The sequence below is a fragment of the Parambassis ranga genome, chromosome 7 (assembly GCF_900634625.1).
Source record: "Parambassis ranga chromosome 7, fParRan2.1, whole genome shotgun sequence".
Classification (NCBI taxonomy): Eukaryota; Metazoa; Chordata; class Actinopteri; family Ambassidae; genus Parambassis; species Parambassis ranga.
In genome coordinates, this window is record NC_041028.1 from 14,597,533 (window position 1) to 14,618,989 (window position 21,457).

At 40.1% G+C, this 21,457-nt stretch overlaps 1 protein-coding gene across 1 annotated transcript in view; it reads left to right on the forward strand.

Moving 5' to 3' along the window:
- Positions 1–19,668, forward strand: part of ctnnbl1 (catenin, beta like 1) — a 38,513-nt gene extending 18,845 nt beyond the window's left edge. The window contains exons 12-16 of the mRNA XM_028410964.1: positions 3,416–3,513; positions 4,454–4,534; positions 12,657–12,794; positions 13,446–13,518; positions 19,089–19,668. Of these exons, the coding sequence (XP_028266765.1) occupies positions 3,416–3,513; positions 4,454–4,534; positions 12,657–12,794; positions 13,446–13,518; positions 19,089–19,177 (479 nt within the window). The 3' untranslated portion in view covers positions 19,178–19,668. The remainder of the gene's footprint in view (positions 1–3,415; positions 3,514–4,453; positions 4,535–12,656; positions 12,795–13,445; positions 13,519–19,088) is intronic.
- Positions 19,669–21,457: the final 1,789 nt, after the last annotated feature.

The following is a 21,457-nucleotide window of genomic DNA, read 5'->3' on the forward strand; positions in this document are numbered from 1 at the left end:
CCTCTGGTGGGGATTTGTCATCTTCCATTGCTGGAGACCTATACTTCAATATGAAATATGCTCTGGTATATTTAGATATATATTTTTTCAAAGCACTTGATGTTCTATCCAGGTTTTTAAGGATGTTAAAAGGGGGGTATATATGTTATTAGTATTAAACTAATACGAATGTGTAAAGAAAATGTAACTGTATAATTTATGATGTAATTTATCTGGAAGGCAGGCTGCTGGACATCCGTCTTCTCTATCAAAAATGGATCATTAACAGGACATGTGGGTCATGTTAATTGTTTAATACCAGTTACAAATAGTACTAGTTGTGTTCCAGGACCTATTAGAGTTTCTATATATAATGTAACACTTGCAGCATAGTATAAATAAGCGGTGGTCACCGGTATTGGCATGAATAGTCTTTTTGATGTGGCTGTTTTGATTCAGTTTTGGACAAAACGTTAAGCAACAAGTGGATGTTTTAATAATTCAGTCTTAGAGTCAGAATTCAGTCCTGCTCTTTCAGACAGTGACTACAGACTCTATAACCTCTGGCAGACTATGGTGCTGAGTGGCTGATTGCTCTCCCCAGGGTACAGTTAGTCCTGATCCAATCTGTCTATCAGTCAAGTACCACCTATCTGTTCCTCTGGCGTTCAGAACTGCACTGCACTCCCTTCAACTGTCAATCAATGCATCAATCCATGGCCCTCAAGCGTATTTGCATGTTAACTTAGTGCTGTGGATCCCCTGGGGCAGAGATGAGGCAAATGGTGAATGATTAATGGAGGATGAGTGAAAGCTAGCATTTGGATATGTGTGATGTCATGTGAATGCAAATGTCACTCCAGAAAGTGTCGGCAGAGGCCTTGTTCAGAGCTGTGATGGAAGGTTTTCATGCATTTTCATGCCTCCGACATTAGTCTGCAGTTGTTGGCATTCATGCGCAGCACATTCGGTTTCCAGAACTTGGACATCTGCACCCTCCGGACATCACCTGGCAAAGCCAGTGTAGATGTGTGCACAAAGAGGATAACTGAACTGTTACCTTTTACTGAAGAATTCATGGATAGAAACTATGAAGCTATCGCAGAGAGTCAATATTTTGTATTATCAATTATTTTTCACACATTTCACCAAGGCGCCTCTCCTCACCTAAATCAATGGTGTATGCTGCTTTTGCAAAACTCCATGTGTGAAAATATCTGATATATCAACTTGTGTACTCTTGGTCACAGCATGTCTAGCTTCTTCAAGGAAGACCATAATCTGTGCTGTCATCTGCAGTAACCACAAAACTGAAGGTTAAATAACTCAACACATGCACTTGAAGCTGTGCGTATTAGCCTTTAGCCCATCTCTCATAATAAATTAGGCCTTGTCTCTTTACTGACCTAACATTTTAAACATGTACAGACTGACCCAGTGCAAAGTAATAAACTCAGTCCTGGTGGCAGCCTACATGGTTGTTTGACATTTCTAACAGCACTGTGTAACACTTACAACACTTACAACACTTACCTGTGCACATTTCAATGCAGGGTAATGATTTGCATTTTGCTGAAAGGTTTTGTGGCAGAATTTTCTCATTTGTGCATTATTTTTATACATGGCCTTTAAGTTTAAAGCTCATGCAAATTGAGCATTGATTAAACATCTTTCTGAAGACAGATGAGGAAGCAATGTTACTCAGCTTTGCCCTCTGTCTGGTATCCACAGTGTAATCCTGCTTTCATCCCTGCAAACATCTCCAAGGAGCGGCCTCTGTTTAGTTTTAAACTCTTTGGAGAGAACGTTCCACAGCCAGCGATCAATAGCCTCCCTGGCAGGGTGTGGAGGTGGTGACATCAATTACCACTTGGATCAAGTTGATAAAGTAGTGTCCTTTTGGAAATGGCAGTTAGCCTTCTTGTCATTGTGTACAGGAAATAAGGTTATCTACATTGCAATAAGGGATTCTTGGGCCTAGCTGATGCGAGCCTGATACCTGTCAGTATGCCAGTGAAACAGCAGTTTTTATAGTTTTACCTGATTGTCGGACAGGCTGCAATATAGAGAATTTTCACAGCAGTATTGGGGGATTCTACTTCACTATGAATTGTAACTTAAGCCTCATTTTCCCCATGTAAGTATGTAATGTAGCTTCCTCTAAATCAGGAATTTTGTTTTTGTGTGTTAAATAGCTTATTTATAAGTGTTTTCTAATCTTCTATTAGAAATGCTGCTCACATGCGGTATCCATTCATTAATATTTAGAGACACACTAAAGGCATAAAGCCAGAATTTCATTAAAAGGGCTAAATGAAAGTGGAGCTTTGGATCAACAGTTGTTTCATTAAGGCAAAGGCTTGTGGCTCATGGATCACAGCACTCTGAGATGTCGTCTTATATCAGCCTTTATTGGGACATGCTGGTCGTTCCTTTTTAAGCAGTCCCACTCTTCTGTAATTTAGATTGTGTTACAGTGCACTTTTTATTTATCTGGTTAAATATCGAATATCTGAAATTGTATGTATATCCTGAAAGAACTAATGTTGGCAGGTGTTACAGCCTTTAGTTTCCTCAGCCTTTATGTCTTCTGGGTAAAGATGCTGTGGGTCAAAGGGGATTGCACAAAGGGAGCTGACAGCAAACATGACCCCTTTTAAAAAGCAGAAATGGAATTGATTCCTCTACTCTTGTTGCTTAGCAACTGCACAACCTTGTTGAGAGAGAATATTGAACTCTTGTAGATAAAGTCCAATTACATTTTTTTCCTCCACTCTGTATATCCAGAGATTTTACAATGTCATTCTCTGTCCCCCTTGTGTGAACAGTATAATTTCTTGTTCAATATCATAGAGAAATATGATACTGTGATTGTGATCTACTGGTCTGCAACTAAGAAGGTGTTTGAATGAAATAACAAATTTTTACATAGCATGGATTTTTCAATGAGCCTTACTGTTGCTGCTAATTTAGTCAGTTAACATAGTTTTAGACCTTGCGCTTACTAAGTAGGCCCAGAGCTGCCACAGACAAAAAGAGACAGAACTCAGTCACAGGCAGAATCGTTACGCATGTTCTAGCATGCCTATAAAATGAAAATTGATTTCTAAATTTCATAACGCTTTCTCTTCCTCTTGTTCTGTGAACTCTCTTTTTAAGGGTGTCCATGCTTAGCTGGCTGCGTGGTGTAATTGCATATTATCAAGTGCTAATCGATTTGTTCTTTCTGCAGGCTGTGGCTGTGCATGAGACTGTTTTAACTGAGGCATAACTGTGGCTAACAGGTTAGGTAAAAATCATGCTCCTGTTGGGCTGTGAATTCAGCTCAGTGCAATCATGTAGGAGGTTTACATAGTGTTGGCTCTGTGAAAGGTTTAGGTTGGTGGTAAAAAAAATAAGTTGCTTTAGCTGACCCTCTCACTTTGTTTTTCCTCAGAGCATGTCTGCTCCATCATTGCCTCCATGCTGAGAAATCTCAAGTCCCAGCAAAGAAGCAGGCTCCTCAACAAGTTCACGGAGAGTGACTGCGAGAAGGTTAGTACGGTAATCAGCTTGTCAAATATGTAGACTTGTTGCTTATTGTCATGATTGTTCATCACAAAAATGTGTGTTAAATTAAAAAGAAATTTAAAAATGTGGGCTGAGGGTCTAGGACCATGTGATGGACATTTTTTAAATAGAAAAATGCTTTGATTATTATTTGGCTGTAGTCATCAAATGGATAAAGATTGGTAGCAGTTACTATTTATTGTAATATCTACATTTATTTAACATAGTACAAATTAGTTACCTTGTATAAAATGGCTTCTGAAGACATTCTAGCATTTGGGTGAATAAATCACATGCATTTTGTTCTATTTTTACCTCCTCGGGTTTACATTGACTCGCTGAGTCAATCTGTACCTGTGTATACTGTCTGCCATATGATACTGAACATGAGAAAGTGATTATTTTATCAAACCAGACAACTGCATTTTTTTCCCTACAGCACACGCATTTCTCTCAATGTTGGCAGAAGTGTGTCATATTCACTGTGTTGCTTAGGAGAATTTTAATAAGATGTGAGTTTGGAAACTGCCTTTCATGCAAATCAAACACTTTCTTGTTACCAAGCCATCTTAGAATCTCATTTCCATGATCCTGTTTATTATATAGTTTATTATAGTTTATTTGCTCACTTGTCTGCCTGCCTTAATATTTTGGCTATGTATTAATCAGAACGTTGTCTTTGTTGGGCACTTGCCTCCCTGATAGTGTCTAATGGGCCTGTAACTAAAGGAATCAGTAAATATTTGATGTCTTTACATAAGGGCACAGTGTGTATGTAATATTAAGTCACTATTATCAAATCATTCTAGAATTGGGTTTTTCCAGTCTCATCTTCTGTCTCTGGTTTGGACTTGCTTCTTTTCGCTTCATGTTTTCATTTTGCTGCCTCTCTCACTTCTCTCTCTGCTGCTGTTTCATTCTCCAGGTTGATCGACTGATGGAGATGCATTTTAAGTACCTGGAGGCTGTTCAACAGGCTGACAAGAGGATCGAAGGAGAGAAACATGTAAGCAGCTCTCTTCTTATTTGTTCCCTGTTGTCTTCCATCCCTCCCTCCCACCCACCCACTTTCTCAGACTGTCCTCTCCTGGCTTCGTATCATGCAGCTTGTTGGAATTACATGCAACATCAGTGTTTTCAGTTTTGCCTTGTTGACCACAAGTAAAGAACCTTTGGAAAAAATGTATTTCTGTTCAGAGACAAAAATCATGGAGAGTTGAAATTGTAGATTTGGTTCCAGCTAATTTTACATCTCAGACCTGCTTTTTTAATACAGTTTACCCTTAGTCCTAAAGTTATTCTGTGGTTCTAGTTGACCTGATGACAATTTGCTATTTCAGTAATGTATGTTCATATACTGCCTCGTTCTTGTTCACACTTGATGAAAGATGAGTCTTTCCCTTATCTGCAAAAATATAATAATATAATAATTTTTGACGCTCTACTGGTGCACAGGTCTAGCAATATGCTTTGTGAATATATATCCACACATCACTCATAGTTAGCCTAATTATTAGCACACGGCCCATTTTTAAAGACTTCACAGCAGAATAAGTAAAAAGGTGATAATATAATAGACTTAAACACATGGAAAGCACATTTTTCTCCTCTCAATTGACTAAAATGCAATTAAAGCAGGAAGTGTCCAGTAGAGTTGTTCACGGGCAGGAAGATTTGTATGCAATAATATCATTTTTTTTATTCAGCTATATATAAAACTCAATTCAAATTGCCTTATAGATGTTCAGATATCAACCACAATCCCTGTCATAAAGGGTTTCTGTGTGTCTGTAGATAAGATGTGCAGTTCCACACAGTATCACATCCAAAACCACCAGGGAAGAGACCTGAAATACCATCACAATCCTACTGATAACACTGTGACAGTTTACAGAGGCTGGAAAGTTTGATAGCTGTGTGTTTGAGGGTCCCATTGAGCTGTCTGTGTGTGTATAGTCAGTGCATTGAGCTGTGGGCTAGACAGGCCAATGGAGGGAGACAGACAAAAGATAAGTGACGAGGCATGAGATAATGGCTTGAACAGAGAGGGAAAGCATCCTGTCCTCAAAAAGGTAGGACTTGGGGGGGGGGGGGGGGGGGCACAATACTGTAAATATCACAGCAGGCAATATGGTCAAAAGATGAGTGGTTGGTTGAAAAGGGGGAAAGAATGCAGGGAAGAAACGAACAAGAAATAGAAAGGGGGAAAGTGGAGGGAATGATGAAAGGGAGGGAGGTGTGGGTGGGGACAGATAAGTGTAAGATTCCTATCTAAAGATGACAGAAGATTAATTTCTCAGACAGACATCGTGGTGGGATTGCCAAGAAAAGGCCAGACAGTTTGACATTTTCTCTCCCTCTCCCTCTTTTTCTCCTTATTCCCCCTAACTCTCTCTCTCTCTCTCTCTCTCTCTCTCCCCCCGTTTCTCTCTGTCGTAGCTCGTCTCTTCCTCCGGGACGGTGAAAGTTGTGATAATCTGGTGATAAGAAACACTTTCTGTGTGTGGGCAGTTATCTTTGAAGCCACATGGTTAGCCTTCCCCAGTTCAGAGCCCTCCTGTGAGCCAGGCACAGAGCGGTGTAGACATCTTACTCATTGTGCTGTAAAAAAGAAAAAAAAAACATACTCACCTTTCACTGTTGTCATGTAAATACAATAAAAAGGTAAACAAATAAGAATATGTTATATACAGTATATTAGAAACTTCTTCCTGAGGCTTTGATGGTGCTCCCCTATTGAAGCAGAAGCTGTGCACACAGTTGGTGTTATTCTTTCTAGCTTCAATTTCAGCAGCTCTTTTTGTTGCACATGCACCATAGGTGTCTCTGTGCTTAGCAGATAATTCAGAGGTCTGTTTCAGGTATTTCTTTTGTGATTTGTTTGATGCATATGTTGCACATTATTAATTTAGTTCCTGTGTACCGTCCCCTGCTGGTTTGAGCAGAAGGTTGTGGTTTCATCCCTGCTGGTACAAGTCTAACACTAAAAACATTATTTTATATATATTTATGATATTTTTAAGCCTGTGTGAATCAAAGCCTCCACCAAATGCCAGGTTACCTTAAATAAGGTGATAAAGACGCCAACCCAGTTCTGTCCAGCGCCTCAGCTGAATGGGCTGCTGTCAGCAGCAGCAGTGTTTTATCTTTCTCTGCCGTGCGTTGTGGTATCCCCTAGTTAAGCCTGTTTTTAAGGGGCGGTAAGCAAAATGTTTTTCCTCTGCAACATATTAACCACAGATTTCTCAGGAGGATAGCAACGAAAAAAGCTGCTGCTGCTTTTTCTCTGCGTCTCCAGCCCAGTCTCTTTAATAAGCTGCTTATTTTCCTCCCACCTTGGTATCTCTCTTCACTTTCACTCCTCCCTTTCTACCCTTCTGACTCCCTTCTTCCCTTAAAACTGCTTTTCCCATCCTGTTATATTTCTCATTTGTGACTCCCGTCTCTTCTGTTCCTTTTATCCCTCATTTCCTACTTTTTACTTACATCCAATATCCATTGCTGTTCTCCTCCCTACTCTCTAAAGTGTCTTGTTTTTCTCATATAACATCCAGTTATCCACATGTTGTCGTTTTGATGATTATTCACTGCTGCTTTTGCTCACATATTTTTTTCAGTTTTTCAAGCTCTCTTCATCCTCCCTTTCTGTTTCTAGGTCACACCTTCTCCCGGTCATTAACTTCTCTTGCTGCCATTTCTTCTTTTCCTTTCCCAACAAATGTCACCACATTTAGCTCCTTTTCCACCTCCTTTCTTTCAGCTTGATGGCAACAGCTCTTTGAGATTGATGAAGCTCAGCAAAACATGGCTGAGGCCAACCTCAATACTGTAAAATGCCTCGGTGCACTTTTGTAGCACCTAAGAACCCAGTCGGTCGCTGGTTTTTATGTGTGTCTGAGTGAGAGCGGGTGCTGAAACACGATGGCTGTAGAAATGGGCTAGTTTAACTTTGCTGACAGTGGACATTTTCAGAGAAAGTCTGTGCTCAGTTGGAATTGGTTTTGCACTTGGATGTGATATATTTAGTTTGCTTAAATGTCTAGAGAGAATAAATGCTCTCGCTCACAACTGATTGTGTTGCAGCTTGTTTATCTTCCTGTCATCATTGTTCTTTCTTCTGTTTCCCTTATCCTTATGCATTATTCCTTTCTTCAAAAGTCACAATTTATTCATTTGTTTGTTGTTGAGGAATGTACCTTTCTAGAATAGAATGAGTTGCTGTTGTTTCTGTTAAATAGCCCTGAGAGACTGAAACCACTTTAATCATGGTGTGCTCTGCTATGATGAACACTTATATGTCTTTACTGACTGAAAGGTACTTATCAGTACAGGAACAGCATGACAACAAAGATTGATTGTCCACTAAGCTTGACACTAGCGAGTATTATGGACATGAGCAAGCTATGGCTTGTTTTTAGCCTCTTGTTTCACGTTGGCCTGGAACAGAGTAGATAATGCATTGACTAATGAAGGGCCAGTCTGCAGCTAACTGGTTAGCATCAATACTTCAGTGGATATTTTATCTTAAATTAAATATATATATATAAATATATAAATACAATCTTACAAATCCACCCTTCCAAAATGTTTCAACTCTAAGATACAAAGATGCAAGTTAGTCGCATAACGAACCCTATAGTCTTATAGTCTTTGTCCTTTTAAAATAATGATAAAGATGCTGGAGTGGCTCAACACACACTCACAGATCATGTTTCACATCCCAGCTGCTTCTGAAAGTCATTAAAGGCTTTTTCAGCATTAAACTTGAGGTCAAAGCCTCTTCCAATTTTAAACCAAGGTGACATTATCTGTGTTTTCTCTGTTTTAATGTTTACTGTTAAAACTGTGGTAGTGGATGTTTTGCAGTTAGGTCACTTGCCATTCTGTCGCACAGTATAGTCTTCCTTAATAAAGGTTAGAATGTTTTTTTCTCAAATGCTAAGGATTCCTTTGTTAATATTTACGGTTATTTCAACCAGAAGGTTTGTTTACACTGATATTTCATTATGCTTGGATATGAACAGTAAAAGAAGCTGCTTCCATCCTAATACAAACAAACTGTGCAGCATTTTAACAGACTGAATGTGGTGTTTTTTGTAGCAACTACCTCCTCCCTCCTTGTAACACTGCAGATTTACTTTGCCCCACTTTGTGAACAAACTAATTGATGTGCGCCCAAATGCACAGGGCTGCTCTTTCTCTCTCTCCCACTAACATAAGTAGAAAACAGCGTGTTGTCTCACAAACTTTTTTCCCCTCTGAGATTACCTTATTATCAACCTCTGTATCTCTGTTTTATAATGAGGCTATCTAACCTCTCTTTCTGGTGTTGGCTTAAGTCTCATGAAGAGCATTACATCCTACAACACACACACACACAGTCACAGTGGGTTTTTGCAAAGTGCTGACAAAGAAATCACTTTAATTCTGCATATAAGCATCCCAGTGGAACAGCAGGCACAGGAATAACAACCAGATACACACATACATGAAAGAACATGTCATATAAAGCTTCTTCAGAGCTTCAAAGATACTCACACATTTCTTATACACATCATATGCGTCCCATAAATCATACACACCCGGTCTCACAAACACTGGAGCACACTGCGGCTGAGTTACAGTAAAGGGACTGAGACTGAAAATCACTGCTTATTACTTTGTCTGTACTGTAGCCAGGCTGCCAGGCTCTCCTGAGGTTGCAGTAATTGACTTGTCCAATCCCTCCTTTCAACACGTTATTCTTTCTCCGCTACTGCTGTCCGGTATTTGCCGGAGGGACCTAGCTGACACACAAAAGATATTGGCCGCAATGTCAAAATTCACAAGTGGACAAAACTCTGCAGCTGTAATGAATACTGCCACACTGCCCGCGTCGGCTCCGGTTTTAATATCCCAAATGTTCGCTTTCACTGCTCACAATAATGAATATTTAATGCACTTGTCATTGTTCAAAACCTTCTACTTCGTGCATAGAGTCATAGGTCTGGGTTGATTCATCATGTGTCGAACATCTTTTCTTCGTTCCATTACTGTGTGGCTCCCTAGAGGGTGCAGCCATTGACCTTATTTAAAAATGTTTTTCTTACTTTTCTCCTTGACAAGACCAATCTATGAAAGAGAATGGACAAATTGAAGTAAATGTATGTGTTAAAGGAGCACTTAGTAAAAAGGCATTTTACCTTTTTCTACAATTACCCGTAGCTGTGTTTACTGAAGGCTCATTAAGCCTAATCGACACAGGACTTTCAAGACCAGGGCTCTTTGTTTTGGGAGTGAAAGGCAAACACACATGCACACGCACAAATATTACAAATACAAATTCTGATTAAAATGATGTTTGGAAATAAAATAAATGACTCAAAATCTTTTTTGAAATTGACTTTCACTGATGTAGCTGATGACACTACTACTGTATTCACCCTATGTCCTTGCCATGTTTATGCTTTACTTTGCATAAAGACTCTGGGCACATGATGTGCTTACTGTAGTTTCTAGCTTGGTAGTGACTGTGACAATGCATGTATTTAAATTTAGTGTCAGTCTGGGTTATTGGTTTAAATTGTATTTTTAATCATATCTTCTGTTTTTACCTGAATAATTTAACCCGTCTCCCTAAGGCATCTGTAACCTCTGGATGGGAATCAGTGGTCTAGATGATGAACAGTTTGTGCTGAGGGAGTAAATGACCATTAAAATATCTCAGAAATTATTTCTTATTCCATCTTTGTGCCTTGATACTTAGTCTCAGAAGTCTCAGAATTTCTTAATTTACTTAGTGATTGCTGACACATCGCAGTACATCGTAGACCATCACCACATGGGAAGTCCCGTTGCTCTGCAGCTGATAGGCTGATAGAAATAGAAACAGTCGGATAATTAAGTTGTGCAATGCTTTTTTAGAAAAGCCTCCAGTGCTTCTTTGCAGCGGTGGCCATGATTGGTAATGAGGATGACATGAAATAGACTTCCTTCCTGTGTGAAACACTGAGATAATGCTGTGCAGGGTGTACTGTATGTGCATGCTGTTTTTTTACTCTCCCTCAGGGGTCACATGTACAATATATAAGGTGTCCTAACTTTTTTCATTTGGGCTTACATCCGGTGTTTTGCATCTTTGCTGAAGTTGGATTGTGAAATTTGTGTAACTTTGCCTCAAGCTAGTGTATTCCCTCCCAGTAATGAGCCGAGTTGTCCTGGAAACTGAGATAATCTTTTTTTTTTTTCTACAGGAAGGAGGGGAAACATTGTTTACATTCAAATAGCTTTGTATCAAGTTTTTGTGCATCTGTTATGGCTGCTAGACAACAACAAGGCCAAGCTTTGAAACTGTATTACAATAACCCTCCCTTTTATACTAAAACAGTATTCTAGGTCAGTGTTTTACACAGAGGACATAGAAGAATCAAATGCCCTACATGTAATGACTGCTTTAACAGTTTTTAATGATCTGCAATGTTTTGCATCTTTAACAAGTCACAGTTAGCATTGCTTCTTTTATTCTCCTATGGTGACATTAACATGGCATTGAAATGTAATATCGTGTGTCTCCTCTTTGTAATCCTGATTCCCAATAGTTTTCCCAGAATAGTCCTCAGAAGCTGCCCTCCGTTAGAGACATGTTAATAAGCTGAACTTCACAGCTATAATTGGGTTTTACAGTGTGATTGATCTTTAAGGACAAGGCCATTTAAAAGCTTTAATTTAATCTGAAATGAAATCATTCAGTTATAAATGTCATATGTGGTACCCTTTTGCTTGATCCTTATATCTATTTGTTTTCATTAAAATATGACAAGCAAGGTTTTGTTTTTTTCAGTGTGGTGCTATCCTCTGAGTCAATTAAATACAGGCTGAGCTTACATTCTGGTATACTGTAAATGTATAAGGGGATAGAGAGGGGAGTAATATAAAGAGGTTCTCATACCTATGCCTATAGCAGAGTTAGACCCAGATGCGCATTTTTATCAAACAGAAATGTTTTAAGCTTAACCTTAAAAGTAGCCTGCCTCACAAACTCAAAGTAGGAGCTGGTTCCAGCAAAGAACCTCCCATACTACTTTTAGGCATTCTGGGACTCACAAATAAACTTCAGAACTCTGAGAACAAAGGCTCTGCTGGCTATTAAGGGATGCGGATTTAAGCAGAAGAGATTTGAAATCTTCATGGATTTTACAGCTGATGAAAGGAAGCCAAAAATGTGAGGAAAAATGATCTCTCTCACTAATTCCTATTCTTGCTGAAGCATTTGGTCAAGGCTTTTCAGTTATTTCTGATAATAAGGTATTACATCTGAGAAGTAGGAAATGCATGGTCTAGTTCTACAGGATGTCATGTATACATCAGCTTCTGCAATCAGCCAAAATTTGTTGGAACATTTTGGCTGATTGGATATCAGCAAAAACATTGTCATACTTTTTTATACTGTTGTTAAGGAAAGGCAGGAATATGCTTAAAAATGTCAGTCAAAGCACAGAACCCTGTGGAACTCCAAGTCTTACCTTTGTGTGTATGCAGTGTTAATGCAATATTCATCGTTAATATGAATAAACTGGTATCTGAGAGTTAGTATTAGGTTCCTATACTCTTACTGGTATGTTAAAGTCTCTGTAATTTATGTAAATGCAGAAACTGTGCAATATAACTAAAGTTAATTATTCTAGTATGTGACAGCCTTACACTTCACACCCTGTCTGTGTTACCACACCACTCCAGTAGTTTTCACTTCAGACTCCCTCTCCCCCTCAGGTTGGCTTCTTAATCTCTAATGATGATTAATGTGGGCTGTGTGCTTATTGGCAGCACTGTTTTATTGGCATTCTGACAGGGCTGTTAAGATGGATAACTGTGCAAGTATGTGTCTGTATGTGTGAGTGTGCGAGCAGCAGCCCCTGATTTTTGCAGCTTAGCTGTGAAATCAATTGATTTGTGTGTCTGGTCAGTGAAGAAAATGGATTTGTGGAAAAGGCTGAAAAACAACAACTAAATTAAACTTGGTCTCTGATATTCTGTGTGTTGAATCTTTAAGTGTGTTGAGGACAAAAAAAACTCCTCAAATTAGGATTTTATTCACCTCTCCATGCATCTTTGTATGAGTATGTCTTACATGTTTGCTTGTGTGTGTGCAGGAGATGGTCCGTCGGGGGGAGATCCTGGATGACAGCATGGAGGACGAGTTCTACCTTCGCCGCCTAGATGCTGGACTCTTTGTCCTTCAGTTGATCTGCTACATTATGGTGGAAATCAGCAATTCTGGGATCTCACAGGTACACACACAAACACACACAAAACACGCTTGCCAAATGAGTTCTCACTCCACTGTTAAGACATCTGATCTGATGAGCTATAAAAGCAGACAGGAGTCAGATGGTTTTTAAGGCTGCTGCAGCCAAGTGGCTCATTCACTTCACCACTAATCTGGGTTTAACTGGACTGGCAGTGCTGCTTTGGTTGTTTGAAAGTGGACCACACAACAGTGGTTAGCTGCATTTCAAATAGCTTGAATCTAATCTTGTAAATAGTGCTCAATAAATAGTGTGGCCTTCCTTTTGAATGGAACAGTTCAGATATTGGCCGTGTCTCAGCCATTATGTATAATGGTGTTGGTTATTAATTTGACACTGAAATGTTAGCTGCTAAATAATTCGCCTCACATTTTTTATAATGAAGATAATACTATTATAGTAATTGTTTATTAAAGCAATGCTTTGGCCCATAAGACACAAAGTATCCAAGTAATAACTACTGCGTATTTAGTGTATTCCCTCAGGAAGATAAACCTTGTATTTCAGTTCTTCTAGACTAGCAGAGATTTAGAGTGGTGTCCAGCTAACATTGGCAATCTACTTGTGGTGATGGTAAACAACCAAACTGCTGATTGATTAAAACATGCTCCTCTTCCTCTTCTCCGCATGTAGCTGCAGCAGAGAGTCCAGCAAATTCTCAACCTAAGAGGGGGCTCTGTCAAAGTAGTGCGGCACATCATGAGAGGTGAGTGATTTTACTTCTAGTCCAAAAATACGGGTTAAGTTTAGCTACAACTTAGGTCAATATACCCTTGATAAATTGATTCTGGGTTACTTCCAATTGTCCAGATTTAATTCTCTTCTGTCTGTGGCAGTTTTTTGGTGTCTTTACCTATAGATTTAGGAATGCCTATTAGTTCTACATTCTGTAGAATTCTAATTCTCTGTTAGTATTTATCTACATTTTCCATCTAGTTGAAAGAATAGATAAATATTTTATAGATGTTACCAAGCGGCAACCTTCACAGCTCAAACTTGAACCCCATGCGGAAGTGTCAATATTTGTAGTTCAGCTCCAGAAGCGAGGTATTTCCCATAGATGCCCATGTTAAAATGGCCAACTTCACAGCAGAAATGAACATGTTTACAGCCTGGTACAAAAACCACTCTGCTCTCAAATGATAGGTTCCCTTCTAGTGTCAATTGTACGGGGGGTGAATTCTTTTACAACTCAATTGTTTTAATTATATTTGGACTTAAAATTACGCATAATTATGGGCGTTGCCACTTGAGTGACGGTTGCCGTATCACAGCGCAAGTTTCCTGCTTGCACGATCGCCCGCCCCCCTAAACTCCACTCGTGCTCCCCCTCTTTGTCCCTACTGCTATTTTCCAACAATTGATACTACCTTCAGAGAAGCCTTGTATTTACACTCATCAAAGTGCTTCTTGCCCTGAAAAGGAACCCACATTTCAAGGGAAAATGTTGGTATAATCATTGCTTCTTGGCTGCTGTTTCGCTTGATAGAAATCCCAATTTTCTCATCTGCCAAAGAGGAATATAAACATTTAGTGTAATGTCCTCTTCACCAAAGAAAACAGTCTCAGCAAACTGAGATTTCAGTGCTATACATTTTAGGTAGTGGCACAGCCTTACAGTAAATAGCACTGGTCTCACAGTCCCTGGCTTCTGGCCATAAGGAGACCAACTGTTACAGTACTAAATAATATGAGAGTTCTGAAGATTACTCAATATAAAATGCACACTGCAAAATAAAGATAACATCCTAACAAATAAACTAAAGACCTTGGCAGGTGTATTTATTGTTGTTGTATTATATTATGTGAGTACCAGTGGTAAAACAATATGCTGTAATGCATTGTGGCATGCAGATGTGCTCTGCAATTTAATCATTTTGCCAGTGTGAGAGCTGCAGAGTCTGTCCTTCTTTTTCTCCTTACCCAAAGATTTCCTGTCCTACCATATTTGTTTTCTGTTCATTTTTAAAGACCTAGCAGGTGTGTTATTTTCTTCCCGGTGTGACATCCATCCTTCCTGTATCATTGTCGGATAAAGCTCGAGGACGAGACTCCATTCACACACCCTCTGGCTCTTGGTGGCATGTAACACTGTAGATGGAGCCATCCGTCACACATGGCAGTGCCAGCAAGCGTGGCAAATCTCCAGTGGTCCCTCTGTGTGTATGTGTGTATGTCGGAATTCATTTCCTAAATGTGCCAGTCTGTTGTTTTGTTTTCATCTGCATATTTGCATCAGTGCGTGCCTTGCTTGTCCACAGTACATTTTTGCTTACGAACATGATTTTGGGTGTGTGAGACAAGTGTGCGCCTTTATTAGAATGTTTGCATATGCATGTGCACACACACACACACACACACACACACACACACACACACACACACGTCCTTCATTGCTTTTGTGTGTGTGTGTATGTATATATACCTTTGAAATGTGCAGGTGTCTACTCTCGCATTTCACTTAGAATGTTGTATTTGTGCCTGCCCTTGCATGTTTTATACATATTAATTGACATGTTGTGTGTCCTTGCATGATCTTGACGAGATGTTGTGTGTTGTTGCATATGCGTGTGCATCTGTAATCCACATCCTTCTACCTGAATGCGTCTAAACAGTGTGTGTGGCTGGCGCATTATCCATTAGGCCAAGATAGGGACACCTCTCCCATTTCAAGTGCCCGGCCCGGTCAATGTGAAACTACTGGTAAAGGTTAAGCACATGCAGAGTTTGTCGCCGTCTCGACCTTAATGGCTGTAGCTCACCGAATAAGAAGCAGCTCTGCAGGAAGGAAGGCTTTAGCACAGTGGAAGGAAGAACATTGATTTCACTAATGTTGTAAAAACCTGCGGTGAACTTATTTCTAATCCCGGAAACTTCAGTGGTCTGCCACAGGTAGTTAAAATATCTGTCTCAAAGTGTCATTGACCCTTTAGATAATGCTGATGGAGTAAAAGTAGACATGCAGATCATATTAAATGTACTTCTGGTGGACTTTTGGAGACCGATCCACAGTTCAGAGCAGTCTGAACGGTCTTTTGCATCAGGGTCAGCTGTGTGGGAAAGGAATTAGTACTAGTTTAACAACCTTGCAAAGGTATGATGGTATTTTTTTTGCTCATTATGTCTTTATGCTGTGTGGTGGATTGTTGAGTCATTTTTTGTGAGGATCACATTTGATCTATAATAAGGTAGAACCATGTATCCTTGTGTGCTGCCACTTGTCATAGTAAAAATGCAAAGTAGCTTCCTGAAAGGTGCCTTATAAATGTTGTAAAAGGTACCAAGACAACATCTGTACCATAGAATCTACCACTCTAAATACATACACTAAAAGTAGGACACTTTGCACAACATGCATTCTACCTTTACATCGTTCAAAGCTGCTCTGATGACTTTTGCTACCAGCTAACATACCAGTGCTAAAATGAACATAAGGTAGCATCATCTGTGCCAGCTGTTCTTTGTGCAGCTGGATCAGAACAGCTTCAGACTGGTGTAAGAGTATAGTAAAGTTCTGGTGTTCTAGCCGCAGCTGTAATCACACTGAAAAGTCCCACATTGTTTCCCTATCCATGGCTGCTGCTGCACAGACCACTCCTGGAAATGATTGTCCTTGTATTCATGGCAGATCAGTCCCAGTCACTGACCTGAGTAATGGCGATGCTCAGTACAGTATTGTCCTCTGCTGTGTTGCCGTGGTGACAGGAGGAGATGGTACCAGCATGCCAAAGAAAAGGTTCTGCAGAGAGTTGAGAAGTCGCAGAATCTCTGACCTTTCTGTCTGTGTGGCTGACTGCGACGCCATTTATAGACACGGAGACACACACACACACACACACACACACACACAGACACAATGACAGGCTGACAGTAAAAGAGGCTGTAGAGCTTCATGTTTTTCTTGAGTCACGATCTCAGTGTCCTGTAACCTGCTTTTCTCAGTCAACTGTAAAATTCTGCCATTTTTTTTTTTAGGTCAGCAGCATATCATACCTCCGCGGATCAAATTCAGATCCCTGCTGCTGCCATTCACTGCTGCTCTCTGCAAAGTGGTTCAAGCCCACACCCCTAACCCCTAACCTTTCATAACTTTACTCCCAGTGCAGTGTCTGTCATGACCCAACTCTCCTCAGAACACCCAGTGAGGGAGTGACCTCTGTGCTCCACAGCTGTCACACACATCTCAGGAAACTGTTCACATACTGTGCCAATCTGCTTTCCTTCCAGTACTGCTTGTATACATACTGTATCTGCAGGATGTGTTTACATCTTGTGCAGATTACACAGCAGAATAGGGACACGCTGAAGATCCAACACAAACCGTCACCTTGCTGCGTGACACTGGTCAGGACATTCCTAGCTTGCATGCTCTCTTTCGAGCCCTGGTTAAAATGTTAGTTTGGGGTTAAGGGTTAGGTGACATTTTAGTATACAGTTCTATATCAAAACTTGCTGAAATTTGGAAAGTCTAGAAAAAAATATGTTGAGTCAAATGAACACTTTATTAGGCTTTTAGGCCAGTCTGGCTTTAACATAATCTGCTAACTTGTCTGATTTAATGTCCAAGTGTCAATTTCTTTGGCAAAATTTCTGTGGTCATATATAAATTATAGCACGTTGATGCACAAAAATATATGCCTGTGTGTAAGAAGTCTTTTGGTAGCGCTCAAATAGATGAGTAGTTTCCTTCTTCCACAGTATCTCTAAGGACCCTCTTCAGTTATGTCACTATGTTCAATATAATAACAGACCCCCCCCCCACCCCCACACTCAAAAAAACAAAATCTCCTCTGTGTCTTTCACAGCCGTCCTTCCTCCTCCTAAACCCCTCAGGCTCTTGTCAGGAAAGCCTCCTTCATTCTCTCGTTTTCGCAGTGTTTCCCAGAGACAAATGTATTTTTTTCCACATCTTTCTGTCTCGACTTCCCTGGGTTTACTGTGTAATCCCTGCCTCAGAGACTGGCTGAGAGACAGAGCGGATGCCCGGACTCCACCAGGGCTGCGGCATATGCAACTTTTCTCTTTCTGCACATTAGACTCACAAATTGACCATCCAGCAGTCTCAGAGGCCTCGTATGAGAGGCAGACGCGTGGAATGGAGAAAACAGTCCAAACAGTCGGAAGTAACACTGCATAGTGCACCTGCATCTCTCGCTGAGGACTGGGTGTACTCAGTAAAAGCCTGTTCTATAACACCAGTTTTTAATGCACTGTCGCTCTGTTAATTTCACTCACACACTAGTGAGATGTCCTTGAAGAAGTCCACACACCCCTGATGTTACAGCCATTATTTTCTTTTTATTGACTTCTTTCTAATTATTTATTTCATTGGATGAAGCTGCAGCCTTTCCCCTGAGGATCTGTTCCTGTGGACTTATCTGGCACTTCATTCGAAGTTATGTGTTCAGTCCATTTTCCACAAACTGACACATAGTGACATGGAAAAACAAACAAAAAAACTATATAGAAACTGTATAGAGCAGGAATAGTTTGGATTTTAAAGGAATTTTGAATCATCTGTGTCCATTTCAAAGCAAACATGCCAAAATCCAGCTTTTCAAATGTTTATGACCTACATATCTTTGAATTTATAGCTGTTGGTTGGACAAAATAAATGTTATGAAAAGATCTGCTGCATCATTCCTGTTGTAGCATTTAGTTCTGGTGTCTGGTGTCTTTTGTATGGGTAGTGATGTGTTTTACGCAGAGTTATGTAAGTTATGTCTGCTTTGCCAGAGCTAAAGAGGGGAGCAACCATAAATGTACTAAATGTAATGACTACTTATATTTCACAAATACTAGCTTGTATAAGAGCAGTAAGAAGACGGACCCATGTTTTCTTTCAGTAGGACAAGCCACACCAATGTGTCAGCAAGCCAGGTAGAATTTATTATTTTAATAAAACTGGTCACTTGTTTCTTTCACACAAACGGAGGAATCTTTGGACATGGGCATCGGTATACATCTTAATGGTATTAGTGAACTAGTGGTTTTCTCTGATTTAAAAAAAAAATGTTTCAGTGTAGAGGGATTCTTTAGCTTTTACTTTTCACTCCTGATGTCAGAGGATCAGTCGCATTTGCACTCTGAAAACGACTGTCAGGCAAATTCCTTCTGTTATTTTCCTACTCGCATTTATCTTCCCTTCAGTGCGTGAGATGGGTTGGTTTTTTGAATTTCAGGTTCCAAGGATGTTCTCCTTAACCTCAAAAGTCAAACAGCCACGCCTGCGCTGTCAGGACAACTAATCCCCTGATTTTTCTTTGTCTCTTGCAGAGTACGCTGAGAGCATCGGAGATGGGAAGAGTGATGAGTTCAAAGAGGCAGAGCGGAAGAGGATCATGGACCTTTTAGACAACTTCTAATCACACATTTATGTCTGTCACGCTCTCTCTCACACTCACACACACACACACACACATATGCACACACAAGCAGTTTGTTCGTAAGCGTGTGAACATTTAGACCAAGCATATCTGATTTGGAAATGCACAGAAATGACTTATCTTCCCTAAATCTTTGACATTCAGTGTGACAAAAAAAATATGTTTTATGAAAAACTACTTCCTAATTTGAAGGCTTATATAATTAAATTTCCATCTAAAGGGGACAGTTTCTTTGTCAGAGCATTTGTTAGAATCCAGTGAAGACTCTGGAAACTGTAGAAGAGTGGGAGTTGATTTTGGATAGCTGGATGAAACAAAGGCCCAATATGAGACTCAGAGCAACAGTGCTGTTTATTTTCAGGATAATTGCCAACACACACTGCAGAGATCCACAATCTCCCTCTTTACCTGGTTTGTTTGTTTTGGATTTGGGTGTAAAATATTTTCTAATAAAACATTTGGTAATAAAATCCTGACTGCATGTTTGGTTTGTTTGATTAATGCCGCGGTTTAGGGAGAGATATTGGCACCGCTTGCTTATAACCGTCTGTGCACATGGATCTCATTATGCCTACACTTGGTTACTGTTGCACAGATGGAGACATCAAACCTACATGGATGTCTGCAGCTTCCTTTACAGGCTCAGAGTCCTCACAGAAAGACCACATCAGGCCTGCTTATTTGTCTGAACACGCCTACGGATGGAGCTCTGCAGCCCTCCCTGAGCTGTTCACACACATCAGTGTGGAGGTGTGTTACAGTACAGCAGTATGCACAAACAAACCTACTGTGTGGTTCTCCCTACCATCAGACCTCACTGTATTAAGTTTAGAAGCAAAACTATTCCCAAATATTGGGAAGCTTAGAGTGAGGGAGAGGAGTTGTAGTGACCCACTTAAACTTAGGCTGATATTAATTCCTGTCTCATAGCACACAGTGGTGACAGATATTGTACAAACCATTTTCTAAATATATATAATTAGTTTTTATCAGTGAGATAAGACTCATCCCCTGCTGTCAAAATAAGTAGCTGTAGCACCAACTCGTATACTTGACTTGTAACCAAGAACCGAAGGAAAAAAAACTGCACTGAAGCTCGAAAATATTAAAAACTATTACAGGCCAGTTTAGCACCCAGTCTCTTTTACTACAGATTCACACTGCCACGTGCAGGGAGAATGCACTGGGAGAATGCACTGTAGCATTATCATGCAGAAATTAACCTGAAATACACCTGATTGGCAGCATGTTGCCCTAAAACCTGCAAATATCATTCTGCATGACCAGAACCTTTGCCGATGTACACCTGCATAGTGCGCTAAAGGTCGCCTATACCTCTGCAGATGCTGGATTTTGAACCGTGCTATAATTGGTGGGTTCACAGGTCGGCTCTCCATTTTTTTATTTAACTTTTTTTTTTCAGTCCATCTTGAATTTAGTGTTTTTAGATAAACCATAACATGTCATTCTTAAAGCAGATCTACAATGTGTTTAAACCGTGTCTGTTTAAAGATTTCATGAATGAACTGATGATGAATCCACTGTTTTTATTTCTTGAGCAATTTCATATATACTTGCTGAACCACTTGCCATGTAATAGACTCAGATGCTCTTTTTATACTCAGTAATGTTGCTAATCTGCATCCAATTAACCTCATTGGTTGTCAGATGTTCCAGCATGTTTTTTCTCAACTCTTTTAAAATGTGTTGAAGCCATCAATGATAAAATGATAAACCATCTCTGTTTTAACAAGTTGTAACATTCAAATCAAAGATGGCAGGTCTTCATGCCACCTATCCTTTTGTGTCTTGTTTATTGTATGTTTCTGAATTATTGATCACTTGCTAAGCGCTCCGTTTCCTCCTTGACCAATGATTGCTGGCAGTGAGCAGCGATGCTGGAAGGGAACAAGGGGGGAGTTACTCACTGACAGCTGCCACATCTGCTGCCTTTCCTAAGTGTCTTTACAAAGCCTAATATCACTGAGTAACAAGATGGGTAGAACAGCAGGGCGTCGTTTGCATACTGTATTGGCAGAGGAGGCCTGGCCCTGTGCATCTCTTATCAGTGATTATGACTGCAGCATGTTTAACAGCGGTCGTACAGCAATTTCACAGCCGAGGGGAGGGAGAATAATTGTATTTTCCGAGTGACTGAGTGCAAACACTGAGCACCGCTGTGCTTTTGGGCTTCTCTCATATAGTAGAGACGGAGAGGAGAAGGTATTCTGTTATTGAGAGTGAGCAAAGGGATTGATA